Here is a 17,638-nt window from a genome sequence, read left to right as displayed (position 1 = left end):
TGACACACTCTGATCACCAGAGGGCAGACGCTCGATGCAGGAGCTGTCCCTAGTGGTCAGTGTGCTCCCACAGGGGGAGCACTGCTAAGCCAGAGGCCGGGCTCATGGCTGGCTAGCACAGCAGCATTGGTGGGAGCCTTTCCTGCCTCTGCAGCAGTGATAAAGATGTCCGACTGATGGCTTAAAGATGCAGGAGCACTAAGGGGATGTCCAACTGTTGGCCTTCCCTTGAGGGCGCCTGGGCTGTGAAAGGGTGCAGTCCAGGCTGAGGGACTCCCCTCTGAGTGCACAAATTTCGTGAACCAGGCCTCTAGTAAGTATAAAAACAGAGAGTTACATTCATGATTACAGACTTTTCAAAGAACTTGGGACAGGCACTGAGGAAGAGCATGGAGTTTAGCCTGAGCATGCATCCATCTTAAAGTAGATGGTGCAAGTTGTGCATTTTTCAGGGTCAAAGGAAATTATAAAAAAGTATCTCTTGATTTCATCTATTTTATAACTAAACATTTTAATTTCCATCTATTTTTAGTGAATGAATGATTCATTTTACAAATTCATTCACTGACCGTTTTAAATAGTCATCTTCCTTACTGCACCTAACATACTTTTGGATCTATAAAAAATTGAATTATGTTATCTCTTCTGGAACATGGTGTTAGGAAGTTCCTGAATTTTGAAGTCTGACCAGAAGGAATTCAAATTTTCTGCTCTTAATCATCTGTGACTTTGAACATATACTCCTTTATTTCTTTGAGCCTCATTTTATAAATGAGGATAATAATACAGCATAAATGGCTGTTGGGTGATTTAAGTAAAGAATGTAAAGTATAAGACACACTGTAGATATTATAAGTAATAGTCTTTGTGTCAATTAAGTTCTAACTGGAAATAAATGGAACATTCAAATTAGGATATTTTAAGATTTTCTTTCTTACAAATGGATTATTTCCAAAGGTGGGCAAGACTTAGAACTGCATCTAAAAAAAATTATGATAATAATCCCAAGGTAAACAAATAAACCTGCTCTCCGAATTTTATTTATAAGAGTGTTTATAACATCACTGTTGTCTTAGGGAGTCTCAGAAAATAATGTAGATGTCAAGTATAGGCAACTGTTACATTCATACAGAAGAATATAATAAACCAGAAAAATAATATTGTAAAAGTAAATGTATTGACATCAAATACATTAGTAATACAGTGAAAAAAGCTGATTTTAAGACACTATGGAGAGACTCTCTTCTGCTAAAATTATATATGTACATCCTATCTAATAAAAGGTTAATATGCAAATTGACTGTCACTCCAACACACAAGATGGCTGCCTCCATGTGGTCAAAGATGACTGCCCCATGTGGACACAAGATAGCTACCACAAGATGGCCAGCAGGGGAGAGCAATTGGGAGGGACCAGGCCTGAAGGAAGGGCAATTAGGGGCAATCAGGCTTGCATGGAACGGTAGTTAGGGGTGACTGGGCTGGCAGATGAGGGAAGTTGGGTGTGACCAGGGCTCCAGGGAAGGGCAGTTGGGGGGGATCAGGCCTGCAGGAGAGGGCAGTTGGGGAGGAGGTCTAGGTCTGCAGGGGAGGGCAGTTGGGGGTGATCAGGCCGACAGGAGAAGGCAGTTAGGGGCAATCGGGCCAGCAGGGGAGCAGGTAGGCATCAATCAGGCTGGCAGAGGAGTGGCTAGGGGGTGATCAGGCTGGCAGGCAGAAGGGATTAGGGACAATCAGGCAGGCAAATGTTGGGAGCCAGCAGTCCTAAATTATGAGAGAGATGTGTGTCAGGCATCCCTTGAGGGGTCCCAGATTAGAGACGGTGCAGGCTGGGCTAAGGGACATCCACCCCCCACCTCCCACCCCCATGCACAAAGTTCATGCAGTTATATTTATAATCTAAATTTATATCTAGATATGATTATTTAAAGCCAGGCTTTAGGATTCTTTGGAAATCTTTTATAAATTGCCAACTTTTTTCCAGTCCTGACTTAGTTGATTTTATCTTTTTGGGGGGAGGTGGCAGGAGGAGGGGAGAGATGGGGCTTCTCATGTGTGTTTGAATCAGAAATATGTCTGAGATGCTGTAACTTCTTTGGAGTGAGGTGCATGGTGAATGTGGGGAAATGCTGTTTCTTGCTTGTGTGAATTTAGAAAGCACTACCTTGCAAGTGTTGCTTGTTCCTTTCTGGTTAATTATGTGCAGGCTATCTGGAGCCAGGAAACTGAAAACTGCAGGAAGGATGTGAGGCAGGATCTTCCCTTTAGAATAGAGACTATAAAAAGTAATTGGACTGGCCACACTTTAGCTCACCATGGGCTGGATGATTGATGTCCCTGTGCAGAATTGCTTAGGGCAGAATAACCCAGAAAGCACAGCTGCTCTCTTGTTATGATCTGATCTAATTGTCTGGCTTAATCTATCTAATGGTGGAGGGATGTAGTTCTGTCTACAGCAAGGAATGCAAACTGAAGTGCTTAGACTGTAGTAATAATTGTAGTAGGAAGCACTTATACATGCCAAATAGTATTCTAAGGGTTTACTTGATTACTTTAAATCCTCAAAAATCCCTCTGAAGAAAATAGTATTATTACTAACTCAATATTATACTAGTAAACTAAAGAAATCTATACATGAGAGGTTAAGTAACTTGTCTAAGGTTACAAAGCCATAAGTATCTAGGGGAAGAAGTTGGAAAACAAAACTTTAGTAGTGAATGCTGGTGATAGCTTTTTAGTAGTGATAGCTTTGACCATTTCCTGAATTCAGAAAATAATTCATATGTTTGCAAACAGGAATAAAGACAATAGAAAATATAAAAATCCATGGACTTTTAGAAATAAAAACAAAACAAACAAACAAACTAACAAACCACTACCTTACCACTTTAAAATGTAAAAATTAAGTGTAATAAAATCTTTGAGCCGGCACCGGTTTGGCTCAGTGGTAGAGCGTCGGTCTGCGGACTAAAAGGTCCCGGGTTCGATTTCAATTAAGGGCATGTATCTTGGTTGCGGGCACATCCCCGGTAGGGGGTGTGCAAGAGGCAGATGGTCGATGCTTCTCTCTCATCGATGTTTCTAACTCTCTATCCCTCTCTCTTCCTCTCTGTGAAAAATCAATAAAATATATATTTAAAAAAATATTTGAGTAACAAAGGCTAATTATAACACAATTTTGAAGCAGAGGTCAAATTAAAAGTGTGCCCATTATAACTTTGTGAAAACCATTAGATGGATTAAGGACTTCAGGGCAAAAAGCCAGTTAGGGTGTGGTGCCCCAAAAATTGCTTATTCAGATAAAACAACTTATGTATCTTCCCCAGGTTACTTGGTATTAAAGGGGTTGGGAAGCCGAAACCGGTTTGGCTCAGTGGATAGAGCATTGGCCTGCGGACTGAAGGGTCCCGGGTTCGATTCTGGTCAGAGGCATGTACCTTGGCTGCGGGCACATCACCAGAAGGGAGTGTGCAAGAGGTGGCTGGTTGATGTTTCTCTCTCATCGATGTTTCTAGCTTTCTATCCCTCTCCCTTCCTCTCTGTAAAAATCAATAAAATATATTTTTTAAAAAGGGGGTTGGGAATTAGAATATATGTATGTGAGAAAAGAGGAATATAACACCCTAAGAAAGTACATCTTATAAAAAACCATGGTTATGGATCTGGCACATACAGCTGATTGGAATAAAATAGATAGGGAGTCTGTTGAATTTTTGGTAGTTTTATTGCCAGAGGAAATAGGGCAAGAAAACACTAAGAAAACCATGATTCAAAAGGAGGATCTGTTGCCCTCTATTTCAGAGGTGGTCAAGAAGGACAAAGGAAAAGGAATTTTTTTTTCCCAGAAGGTAGAGTCAGGGCCACAAGGAACAATGGAACAAGAAATCCCTCAATTCTCTGTAGAGCAACTGAATCAAGGAACATTCCTCGTCTCAAATATGGAGGGCGTTAGCAATATTTGCCCACCAAAATTTCAAAATCCCTATGAAGCAAATGCAGATAGCCTTACAGAATCTAAGATTTACTTCTCACTCACATTGTATGCCAGTCTTCAGTTGGCTTTAGATATTCAATCTCGGATCAAGACCCAAGGAATTGCTTCAATCTGGCACACCACATTACCGTAGCAGAGAGCAACTCAGAACAACAATGTGACTCAGAAGTTGCACCTTTAATTATACTAACTTTTAACTGCTAAAAAAAAAGAAATCAATCAATCACATGGCCAAGCCTATTAATGTACTTAGGTATTAATGGGGTTAGAAGTATAATATTTCAACAGGAGCAGGCCTAGAAGAGAGGGGCCTTGTAAGGAGGAGTTATTAGGAAAGGTCAGTGAATATTTTTATAATAAAATTATCTACCATATCAAATGTAAAACTGATCCTAATAAATGGAATTTGTCTAAACTATCTAATTAGAAGTCAAAGACTGTCAGACTAGATTAAAAATAATCCAACTGTATGCTCTTTGTAAGTGCCTCACCCAAAACATTTGACCAGAGAAAGTCTAAAAGTTAAGGCATGGGGAAAATACTAACAAGGAAATCTTGTGTAGCTACATTAGTATCATACAAAATATGAGATTTTAAATCAAAAAAGTATTTCTAGTGATAAAGATGGACACTACATAAAAATAAAAACTTCATTAGGAAAATATAGCAGTTCTAAATTTATGCTCTTAATAGCATATCTCATAATATATGAACAAATTTGCTATCTTAAAGGAAGATTTTAACTTAATTTACTCACAGTAAATTAAAAGGACCAAAAATATAAGGATATAAAATAAATCTATTCAACACAACAAGCTTAATAAAAAAGATAAGTATAGAACACCACACTCAACAGCAGCAGAATATATTCTTTTCAAGCACAAAATATTTATGATAGTTCATAAAACAAATCGCAATAAATTTCAAGCAATTCATATCATATAGAACACGTATTTGACAATCATAAAATTAAGTTAAAAATCAATAGCAACAGACAAGTAGAAATATTGCCATGTATTTGGAAAGTTTATTTGTGGGTTAAAAAAATGTCTTATTGAAAATCAGAAACTTCTTAGAGTTGAATGATAGTCATATTCAGTACTTGGGAGATACTGCTCAAATCTTATTTTGAGGAAAATTATATATTCCTAAAAAAGCACAAAAGAGGCTCAATATTAACGAGCTAAGCATTCCATCTTTAGACATTAGGAGGGAAATAGAATAAACTTTACAAAAGCAGAAAAGATATAATCAAAATTTTAAAGAAAGAGATAACATAATTACATGAGATATCTTGGACCAAACACAATCATGGGCTGCATGTTTTAGACCAATCAACATATCAACAGCATCTTTTACAGTCCATCCTCATAACTATACCTACCAAAAAAAAAAAAAAAAAAAAAAAAAGAAAGAAAGAAAAAAGAAAAGAAAAATAAATTGTAAGGGAATGAGGGGAAACCACAGAGGCCAAGGGGAGAAGCAAAGCAAGAGTGTGGTTTCAGCTCGGGGTAGCCCAAGCATGTCAAACTCAAAGGCTAACACGGGCCAAATAAACCGGGTTTAAGTTTATGTGGGCTGCACAAAAACAAAGCTTCAATTTTCATAGAAACGTAGGTTTATTTCGATAGAGGCATGCTGAGTACAAAGGGCTGAAATAAATGAGAAATTGTTAACATAAAATAATAGAACATTTTAATAAAAATTAATATTTTTTCTTGAACATTAACTTACCAGACACTGAATAATTGCACAAATTAATAAGCATAACGCAAATAAACCTATTTTTCTTGTTCTCCAAAAGTGAAATATTTCCTGTTGCGCACATCAAACAAGTCAGTCCAAGACTAATGACACGGCAATCGGTTGCTAAAATAGTCACTGCTGGTATTAAGTGGAGAGAAATGGTGCACCTGCATGTGAGGCGCATAAGGGAAATGAATACAATACCATTATAGTAATCAGTCATTACCGAACATTGTAAAAATTAAATTTGAAATTTTTATTAAAATGCTTCTTACATAGCATTATATTGAGGGGGGGGCACAAAAATATTCGTTGTGGGCCACATGCAACCCACAGGCCGCAAGTTTGACACGCTTGGTATAGCCTCAGCCTGAAATCTCCAGGAGCTCTAATGCATACAACACACCACCGTCTTTGCACATGGCGACAAGGATGTGAGGCTTTTGTACCTCCCTATCAGGCATTAGGCAGTCACTGTTTACTGACTGTTACAGGGATGAGTGGAGCATAACTTCCAGATGCCTCCTGGTGATGTTGCTCCAATCTACTAAGGGAAAGCCTCCAGAAAATGTGGCAGGTGTGAGCCATTAGTAGCATCACGTGAGGCACCAGTAGAAGAGTGGGCACACAGAATCAATATAATGAGACCCAGGAGATCTAGACAGAGCACCAACATCGTCTGCTCTGCTCCACCCCTTGTACCACTCAGGTCCACTTGCTTTGCACATTAGGTTCTCTCCATTCTTTTACAACTTCTCCAGGATTCTGGTTGATCACAATTTGAAAGAAGCCAGAGACAATATGTAGATGATGAGTGTTGTTATGTTCCAACAAAAGGTTTGTAAAATAGCAGCAAAAGTTTGGCCTCTCAACCATAGTTTGCTATCCTCTGCTTTAACCTTCACACTGTATCTGAAGGACAGTGCTCCATGTTTGTAGGATATCATCTCCAAGCTGTTGCTTCAGCTGTGTTTCGTAGAGGCCATTCCATTGCTCTATCAGCCTAGCAGTGCACGAATGATGTGGAATGTAGCAGCACCAGTGAATCACACAGGCATGTGCCCACTACTGAATCTTTTTTTCATAAATTCAGTCCCTTGATCTGAAGTGACAGTATGTGGAAGATTCCACATCAGTGAATCAGATGCTCTCTGAGCCCCTGAGTAGAGGTGCTGACCACTTTCAAAGCAGATATGAAAGGTAAATTCACACCTAGAAAATACGTCAATCTTATTCAAAATGAATTGCTGTCCTTTCCAGGGGGGAAGGGGTCTTCTGTTATCAAGTGCCACTAAGTGGCTGGTTGATCTCCTCAAGGATTCATGATCAAAGGCATAGTATCAGACTCTGTTGTTGGCAGGTATGGTGGCAGAGGTAGCAAGGTCAGCTTTGGTGAGGGATGCCATGCTTTTGTGCTTATGTATAGCCTTTATCTCTGCCATAATGGCTCCTCAATTCATGAGCCCATTAATCAGCACTGTGGTAACCGTGAGTGTGGCTGGTTGACATCTCCATTGCAACTCTCCTTCTGATGCTTTCTAGAGATCCCATAAGATGTCTTAACCACCGATATTTCTAGGATCACCACAGGATCATCTAAGGAAGTATCTTCTAGTGGACTAACGCCACCATGTCTTTATCCAGAAGGACGTCCAGAAGGTCATTTGGCTGTCTGATCTAATTAGCATCTTACACTTTTATTATTACAGAAGAATAGGGATGGCCTTTGAAGAGGGGCAAGTCTCCCGAGAACCATGAGAGTATGATCTGTTAGCAGCATCACTGGCAGCAGCTGGGGGGTGGCTATGCCAAACTGGTAAAAGGACCCCAGGAGATCTGGGTGGGGTACCAACAGCATCTGCTACACTGACCAAGCTGAGTTTGTCTCATGAACAGAGGAGTGGATTAGAATGCTAATCTAAAATTAATCTGTGTAACTCATCACATTAAATATCTTAAAGGAGAAATAATAATATAAGATAATCACCTCCATAGATGGGGGAAATTTCAATCATTCCATGTCCACCATAATAACAATGTTATTAGCAAACTAAGACTAGAAATAGATGAGCCCTGGACAGTGTGGCTCAGTTGATTGTCATCCCATGCACCAAAAGGTTGTGGGCTCAATCCTGGGTAGGGAACCTGCAGAAGGCAACTGATTCATGTTTTGCTCTCACATCAATGTTTTTCTCTCTCTCTTCCTCTCCTCTCCTCTTAAAAAAAAAATCCATTTACAAATTTTTTAAAGAAGTAAGTGAAGGCAAACACTATAGTGATATCTGATATGCATATACATAACAGAGGTTTTTGTTTTGTCTTGCTTTAAGGGGAAACTTGGAACACTTCAGCAAGACAAGGTCCAATTCCTTTTTCTCATAATCCAGTGCAGAGATAAGCAGGGGCCAAAGCACTATTGGATGGAGGTGTGGTTCTACAATGGGGGACAGGGAGATGTGTACTATATAGCCTTGCTATAAGGCTTATAATTATTTACTAGAGGCCTGGTGGATGAAATTCATGCACGGCGGGGCGGTGGGGGCGGGGGAGGAGCATCAGTCTGGCCTACATCCTCTCACAATCCAGGACCCCTTGGGGGATGTCCGATTACTGGTTTAGGCCTGATCCCACAGGGATTCTTGTGTGGGATAGGGCCTAACTGGCAGGATAGGGCCTAACTGGCAGTTGGATATCCCTCTCGCAATCTGGGACGGCTAGCTCCTAACAGTTCACCTGCCTGCCTGCCTGATCACCCCTAAGCCCTTGCCTGCCTGCCTGATAGCCCCTAACCACTCTTCCTGCCTGCTTGCCTGATTGCCCCTAACCACCTCTGCCTTTCCCCGCCCCCTGCCACCGTGGCTTTATCCAGAAGGACGTCCAGAAGGTCATTTGGCTGTCTGATCTAATTAGCATCTTACACTTTTATTATTATAGAAGAATAGGGATGGCCTTTAGTGTAGAAAGTATAGTTAGCAAGCAATTGAGTAACTGTTAGGCAGCAGTTCAGAAATTTGTTTGCCATGATCTCCTGCCCCTTTGCTATCCTAACATCCATACAAAGATCAGAGCAGCCTGTATGCAGGGAATAATCAGTCAGAACCTAGACACTAAGACAGCTAGGTTTAGAAACCAGTCAGTCAGATAATTATCATGAAACTTCAGCTGCTTTTATTGATCATTTTTTTTAAAACAGCCTCATTAAGATATAATTTATATACCATAACATTAATCTATTTTAAGTATATAAATTAACTTTACTGTAACTTTAGTTATACAAACACCCCTCCACAACCTAATTTTAGAACATTTCCATCACTTAAAAAGAAACCTCATGTTCATTTACAGCCATTTTCCATTCCCATTCCCAACCCTAGAAAACACTAATCTATTTGCCTTTTTTGGACATTTAACATAAATAGAACAATACAATGTGTTTCTTTGTGGTTGGCTTTTTTTCACTGAGTATAATAATGGTTTTGTAGTCATCCATGTATAATAGTAGCATGTGTCAGTAATTCATTCTTTTTTACTTGTAAGACTATACCATATTTTATTTATTCATTTACCAAGTGATAAACATTTAGGTTGTTTCCACTTTTTGGCTATTGTGAAAAATGCCACCATGATAATTGTGTTCAAGTCTTTGTACAGTCATGTTTTCATGTTTACTTGATAACCTTAGGGAAATTCGATTCAGGCACCTTGAGGAAGAAGAGTATCCAGTCCTGAAAAAGTTAGGCTCAGGCTTACTCCTCCAGCTGAACTGGGGAGAGGAAGTGTTCCCAGTCCCAACTGTTTTATAGTCAGGCAACCAAAGGGCACCTCAGGATCACCATCAGTCAATGTAGAGAATCTACAAAAAGTCTATATAGTTACTTTATGATAAAACCTCTTTTTCACAATCAGGAACAAGACATTTCTATACAGCATTGCACTGAAGGTTCTGGCCAGTTAAAGGCAAGAAAAAGAGTTAAAAGATGCAAGGCCTGGAAAAGAAGAATCAAAACTGTTATTATTTAGAACCCTGACCAATGTGGCTCAGTTGGTTGGGCATCATCCTGTGCAGCAAAAGGCTGCCGGTTCGATTCCCAGTCAGGACACATTCCGGGTTGCAGCTCCCCCCAATAGGGGACATGCAGGAGGCAGGCCAATCTATGTTTCTCATTCTCCCTCTCCCTTCCTCTCTCTCCCTAAAATCAAATTTTTTTTAAAAGCTTTAAAAAATGTTATTTAGAGACACAGAGAAAAATCAAAATAATTTATAGATAAATTATTGGAACGAGTTTGTAAACTTTTTGAAGTTTTGTAAACTGAATCTGGAAACAAAACCAAGATATACAAGTCCGTTTATTTTATATAACCATCAAAACACAACTTTTAAAATGTAAAACCTAATTTAGGAAAAGATTACATTTACAATAGCATATAAAAATGAAGTAGCTAGAAATAAATCTAACTAAAAATTTGCAAGCCCTTCCTGGGGAAAACAAGAAGACTTTCTTTAAGGACAATAAAGATGACTTGGACAAATGGGGAATTATGCCATATTTATATATAGGTAAATTCAAGACTGCAAAAATATGTCAATAATTCTCAAGTACTCCTCCTGAATTGACTTATAGATTCAATTCAATCTCATTAAAAGTGTAATAAGTTTTTGGTTGTTGTTTGCTTTAGGGTTTTTGTTTGTTTGTTTGTTTTTGGTTTTGGTTAGTGGCTTAATAAGCTGTTTCTAAAATTTCTATGTAATAGCAAAGGACCAAGAATAGTTAGGAAACTCCTAAAGAAAAATAATAAAGTGCAAGTATTTTTCTAGTAGATATCAAGGCTTATAACTATGCCAAATTCACAAGCCCAAATTGTACTTGTACAGAAAGAGACAAAAAAAAAAAAAAGACGATTAAATCAGTCAGAAAAGAGAACTCTGAAAACAGACCGCATGTACAGACAGCATAAATTACAAATTTTTGACTTTTTAATGGTGTGAAAGTAGAAACTGACTGAGCCTAAACCATGATTTTCAGTGGTTTAGGTGTATTGAATGCAACTTGTGACAATTTCAACTTACATTGGGTTTATTAGGACATAATCCTATGGTAAATCAAGAAACATCTGAATTTGCAAACTTGACTTATGAGAGAGGCGATAATATGGATCAGTGAGTTAAGAACCTTTAAATAAATGGTGCTAGAAAAATTATTTACCCAAACAGTCAAATATAAAATTGGAGTGCCATCCTGGCCAGTTTTACTCAGTGGTTAGAGCATTGGCCTATGGACTGAAGGATCTCAGTTTGATTCCCAGTCAAGGGCACATAGCTCAGTTGCAGGCTTGATCCCCGCACCTCTGTCCCTGTACACTCCCCACCTCCAGGAATTGGGGCACCTGTGATGGGAACCAATTGATGTGTCTCTCTCACATCAGTGTTTCTCTATTCTCTTCCTCCCTTCCCTCCATTCTCTCTAAAAATCAATGGAAAAAATATACTTGAGTGAGGATTAACAACAACTAAAAAAATGGAATGTCAAATTTTACAGCCACTTTGGAAATCAATTTGTCACCATTAAATAAAACTAAAACTGAGGATATTGTATAATCCAGAAATTCCACTTTTGTCCAAACATGCTGGAGAAACTCTTACACATTTTCATCAGACCTTATGTGCCCTTGTTCATAGCAATATTACATGTAAGATCAAAAGATAAGGAAAAATTCAAATCTCTACTGAAAGAGGAATCCATAAGTTACTTGTAATATATTAATACAATGGACATACAACATAGTAGAGAAAATGAATGCATTCACCTACATGAATTAACATGAATAAAATTTTCAAAAGTAGTATTGAAAAGAAAAAGCACCCAATTAGTATGCACAATATGATTTCATCTATATTAGTTAATAAACATGCAAATCAAAACAATATATAATTTAGGGATACTTACATCTGTGATTAAAATGTAAAAATAAAATAGGAGGAGTGATAATCAAATAACCAAATATCCAGGGTAATTAATACCCTGATTAACCGGGGGATTGTTTATGAAGGGTGAGGCATGAAATCAGGGAAAAGCACTTCAAATATATAGGTAATGTTCTATTTCTTAGGTTTGGTGATAGGTCTAGTATTTTTCAAAATTGCTACTTTTATACTTTAATCATAAAATATTCTTTTGTGTACATTAAATATTTAATAAAAATCACTGCAGATATAGTGTAGGGATGGACCCTATTCAAGTCAAAGATCTCAAAATCTGGTTTCAGTGTATATATACATACACCAAGAAGGTATGAAAAGATGTATTACTCATATAATGAGAGCAGGGTGGCTCCAAACAGGCTCAATAATGGCTTGAGAGAGCAGGAAAAGAAGGTTGGTTTGGGGTTTTTATGGTGACCAGGGAGGGTGACTCGAACAAAGGTTCCCGTGCATGGTTTAAACTTCAAAGAAAGATCATGTGCGCTTTCTTTTTTTTTTTTTTTAATATATTTTATTGATTTTTCACAGAGAGGAAGAGAGAGGGATAGAGAGTTAGAAACATCGATGAAAGAGAATCATTGATCAGCTGCCTCTTGCACACCCTCCACCTGGGATGTGCCCGCAACCAAGGTACATGCCCTTGCCCGGAATCGAACCCGGGACCTTTCAGTCCGCAGGCCGACGCTCTATCCACTGAGCCAAACCGGTCCCGGCCATGTGGGCTTTCTTATCGGCGTGCCCACCTGTGGGACAACGAGGGAAAAGGGAAAGGTGAGGCTTAAAAGATACGAGTCAAACATCAAAAAATGGAGTCACACTCTTTATTACAAAAATATTTCAGACAAAAATGTATAGGGAACAAAGTGGTATCTGCCATTTTTAAAAAAAATGCAGATTGAAGAGAGAAGGAGAGACAGAAACATCAATGATGAGAGAGAATCATTGATTGGCTGCCTCCTGCACGCCTCCTACTGGGGAGTGAGCCTGCAGCCCTGACATGTGCCCGGACCAGGAATCAAACCATGACCTCCTGGTACATAGTTCAACGCTCAATCACTGAGCCACATTCGCTGGGCTATCTGCCATTTTAGAAATAACATGTCTGCAGAGAAAAGAATGTCACTTCTCCCATTCTTCTCCCCAGGAATACTCCACTAGAATAACTATGGTCAAATTGTTAATTTGGTAGAAATTTAAATTATTTACTATTCCACACAAGAAACCGAATATCAAGAGGGATTATGACTATAACATAAGTCAGTTACCAAGTCCTGTGGAGTGAAAAGAGTAAGAATTACTCATGAATGAAATTATTTATCCTGGGATTATGCAGTAGAGTAAATATCATGTGGGTCTCTGGTAGTACATTCTTTACCATCATGGGAGTGAAGAAGTTCTCTAACTTTACATCCACTCACTACAAATGAACACCAGGCCTAAAGTTTCCCAGAAGAAAGTAATTCATTCTTACTGAAAAGGGACAGACAATGAATGACAAGTGTACATCAATTTTTGAACCACCTACAGTAGAATTAAAGTTGAAGAAACAGATTGCTAAAATATTCTGCATTCATGAAGATTGGAATCGTGGGATGAGTAAAGAATGAGAAGAGAGAGTAAGTTCAAACTGGAAATATTTGAGGAACTTTTAGAAAGAGAATTGTATACCCTAAAATTCTAAGCTGCTGACACAAATGAAATGCAAATTCCTTTATCTCACCCCCCCCCCCCTAAATCTTTAGTAGTCTTACACACACATACCCTTTTGAATTCGTCTGAAAAAAATGAAAAGTCTGAGCTCAACATCTGGTTTGATGTTTAATATCAGGTCATCAAAATTATAATACTGTAAAAAAAACTTATTATGAACCAAATGGTGTTCTAAGCTTTTTACATGCACTAATGTATTTAAGTGTTGAGAAGTGTCAAAGTCATATTTAAGAAGTCAAGATCATGCATCAGATCATGCAAGATCAACATCAAGCAAGGTAAAGATTAGCTGCTGAATAAGTTAAAATCCAAATTGAGCAAGACGTGAGGGATATATTGAGATAAACAGTTCAGTACAGCAGCAGTGATCAGAGTCATGGCAGAATGCAAAAGTGGCTTTTAAATGGCCTTGGCATATGCTGCAAGAATAAGGGCCTTTTAAAACTGCTTCTTTCTAGGAAACACAACAGTCTTCTAGTTGCTTCTCCCCCATTCCAGTGCTATCCTCTTCCTACTCATCCTCTATACCAGTGGTTGGCAAACTCATTAGTCAATAGAGCCAAATATCAACAGTACAACGACTGAAATTTCTTTTGAGAGACAAATTTTTTAAAACTTAAACCTCTTCTAACGCCACTTCTTCAAAACAGGCTCGCCCAGGCTGTGGTATTTGTGGAAGAGCCACACTCAAGGTGCCAAAGAACCGCATGTGGCTCTCGAGCCTCGGTTTGCCGACCACTGTTCTATACTGTTGTCAAAATCATCTCAATAAAATGCAAGCTTGAGTTTTTCACATCTCTGCTTGATGCTTTTTAATCCTCACCACCTCCAAAAGTCATCTCTAAACCTGTAAATATGACATACCCTATCACTTGCTGTCAAGGTCCCAACTGCCTCTTCAGCCTCATTTTCGAGCACTCTTCCTGTGCCACCGTATTGAACCATATCTGTTCTCCAAACATGCTCTCTTCTCTCACACCTCTTGTGGGCATACATGCTGATACCTGTGCTGCTAATGTCCTTCCCTATTTCAGGCAGCTGGGGCAATCCTATTCATGCTTCCACACTCAGCTTCACTTGCTCTGGGACTCCTCATGCTTTTTTTTTTTTTTTTTTTTTTTTTTTTTAAAGAAACAGTTTCTTTTTTTAAATTGAGAAGAAGGAAGAGAGAAAGAAACATCAATTATGAGAGAGAATCATTGATTATCCTTCATGCCCCCTACTGAGGATCAAGCCCTGACAGGGAATTAAACCATGATTTCCTGGTTCTTAGGTCAAACCATTGAGCAACCGGGGCCAGACCTCCTCATTCTTTTACACTTTAAGCCTGCTGAGCCTTTGTTGTGCTTCCATAGTGATTTGAAAATGTTTGCATTAGAACACTTACTGCATTACACTGCTTTTTAATTCTTAAAATATTGTGATATATAAAATACAAACAAAAAAGTGTATGTCAAAACTGTAAGGCTCAATGAATGATCACAAAGCATATTCATGTAACCATCACCCAGAGCACACTTTCCTGTAAAGGGTCAGATGTCAATGATTCCGGCTTTGCAGATATATGAACTCTGTCACTACTGTTTAATTCAGTTGTAGCAAAAGCAGTGACAGACAACAGTAAACAAAAGGATATGGATGTGTTTCTATAGGGATTTTCTTAACAAAAACAGAAGCAAGACCAGATTTGACCTGACCTAGTTCAATTCCCATGTAACCCTTCATGAATGCCTATTTCCTAACCCTCCCAAAAGATAAGCATGATTGTGACATATATAGTAATTGCTATTTTTCTTAATTTTACCATGAATCCCTAAATACAGTAATTTATTTTTGATATTTCTATACTATAAATGGAACTTATATATTCTTTCATATTTGACTTTCTCACTTCCTATTACACTTGTGAAATTAATCTATGTTACTGCAAATAACTATAGTTATAGTTCTTCTATTTTCATTGTTGTAAAGTATTTATTTGTAAATTTATTTTTTCATTCTACTGATAATGGGTATTTGGGTGATTTTGGTTTTTTATTGCTATGAATTATTATTACACGGCTATGAACAATCTTATTATGTATTGATACACAGGCTCGTATTTCAGTTTCCAAATTAATGGTACCAATTTATATTCCATTAGCAGTGTGTGAAAGTTCTAGTTGCTCCACATCCTTCTGATTCCTGCTTTTCTCCTTTTTAAATTTTAGCCATTCTGTCAGCTATGTAGTGGTATTTCAATGTGGTTTTAATTTGCATTTTTTTTCTCTGATTAATGAAGCTGAACTCTTTCCACATTTGTTTTGGCCATTTGGATATCCTCCTTTGTGAAACCTTGTCCTTTACTTATCGATTTATAAGTTCATTTTACTATCTGGACACAAGCCTTTTATTGATTGTATATGTGGCAAATATCTTCTCCCAATATAAAGTTTGTCTTTTCTCTTTCTTTATGTTATCTTTTGGTAAGCATCAGTTCTTAATTTTAACTGTACACTTATCAACATTTTCTTTTACAATGATTTTATGTTACACCTAAGAATTATGTTTCTGCATTGAATAGATTATCTACTATTATCTAAAAACTATGGGCCCAGTGCATGAATTCATGCACCTTGAAAGGAACTGTGGGTCTGGAGGCTGCAATGGGTGGGTTTTGGCCCATCCTCCTCACCCCTGCCCAGTCCTTTCCACTGCAGCCCCCAGTACTCTGCCAGCAGCCAGGTCCCGCCACCACTGCTCCCATATGCTGAGGTCACCCACCTGCTTGCGCTCGCTGATTGCGCAGGGCGATTAGAGCTGGCAGCAGCAGTGTGTACGAAGAGGGCCAGCATCAGCAGCGGGTGCAGCAGCGGGTGCAGGCAGCAGCTGCCAGCCCAAATCACCCCTCAGGAGTAGGAGGTAAAGAAGCCCTGAGGGGTGATCAGGGCCAGCAGCCGCTGCTCACATACTGACCAAGCTGAGTGATGGAGGCTGGCACTGGGTGCTGGCAGTGGGTGCGAGCGGGGCTGGCACCAGCAGTGGGTACAAGGACCTGGCAGGACCTCAGTGCATGGGAACAAAGAATTTTCAGTTGCCACCAGAGACTCGCCCCAATGACAATGATTGGTGCCCCGCCTGGTCTGGCACCCTCACTCACCTGCTCCACCATCCCACCACGTCCAATGCCCACCATGTTATGTACTCTGCCATCTGCTGCCAACACCCATCATGTTCCCCGCACTCCCCATGGTGGTCAGCACACGTCATAGCGACTGCTTGTTCAGTTGTTCTGCCGTTCAGTCTATTTGCATGTTAGGGTCATATATATATATGTAATATATATATATTAACCCTTTACATGTGATATATAAATAATGGAATATTGATTTTATGTGGTGTGGGATAGAAGTCAAGATTTTATTTTTTGCCATGTGAATATTTTCTTTATCTCAACACTAGATATTTAAAAAACCTTCCTTTACATAGTATTTTATAATGCCTTAATTTTTTTTAAATAATAAACCAGGTATTGACATACATAACGGTAGGTCTTTTAGTTCCTGGAATCTCTATTATTTTTAGTCATGTCTATTTGACTATCCTTGCTCATGTACCTTAATTACTGGTCTTGGGCAAATCTTGGTCCTTTGACTTTCCATCTAAAAAATGCTTATTAATGGACAGACCCCCCCCCCCCAAAAAAAAAAAAAAAACATGAAGGAAAATGGGAGAGGCAAGTTAGCAAAAAAATAGAAGCACATCGGATTTATGTAAGACAACAAAGTTTTTAGAAAGCAGGAAATCAGCATTAGTAGCATATATAGTTGGAGTGAATAAAAATAACCAAGTACTGAATTTAGAAAGTGAAAGGTCACTGATGATATCATTCAGGGAATCTTAGAGAATGAACGGGTAGAGAAGAAGCTCAAGCAGAAAATTCATTATTGGGGGTGAGGGGAGAATGTTAATAGAAAAGGAGAAAACTATTGATGTATACCTGGTACTATAAAAACACTCCTCTGTATGTTATTCCACAAAAATTACTAATATTTATCAGAAGAAATAATCTACCTTGAAGATGTTACAGTAATTATGAAGCATATATAAATAATATGATGCTCTATTCTAGTACTTTTGTTGGGTGTAAGATCATTGAATACTTTTGTCTGCCTAACTCCAACTGTGCTCATAAGCCAATTAATATATTTGACAAGACATCAAAGATA

At 38.6% G+C, this 17,638-nt stretch overlaps 1 protein-coding gene across 2 annotated transcripts in view; it reads right to left on the bottom strand.

Moving 5' to 3' along the window:
• Positions 1-6,000: 6,000 nt before the first annotated feature.
• Positions 6,001-17,638, bottom strand: part of LOC118716050 (cytochrome c oxidase assembly protein COX16 homolog, mitochondrial) — a 42,253-nt gene continuing 30,615 nt past the window's right edge. Inside the window, exon 3 of one of the 2 annotated variants that reach the window (XM_036432756.2) lies at positions 6,001-6,349. In XM_036432756.2, coding sequence (XP_036288649.1) covers positions 6,212-6,349 — 138 coding nt within the window. In that variant the 3' untranslated portion in view covers positions 6,001-6,211. The remainder of the gene's footprint in view (positions 6,350-17,638) is intronic. The other variant, XM_036432737.2, reaches the window with a different exon arrangement.

Source organism: Pipistrellus kuhlii, unplaced genomic scaffold, assembly GCF_014108245.1.
Source record: "Pipistrellus kuhlii isolate mPipKuh1 unplaced genomic scaffold, mPipKuh1.p scaffold_m20_p_1, whole genome shotgun sequence".
In the NCBI taxonomy this organism is placed as follows: Eukaryota; Metazoa; Chordata; class Mammalia; order Chiroptera; family Vespertilionidae; genus Pipistrellus; species Pipistrellus kuhlii.
Note: the sequence above shows the minus strand (reverse complement) of the source record. Positions and strands in the feature narration are given on the sequence as shown.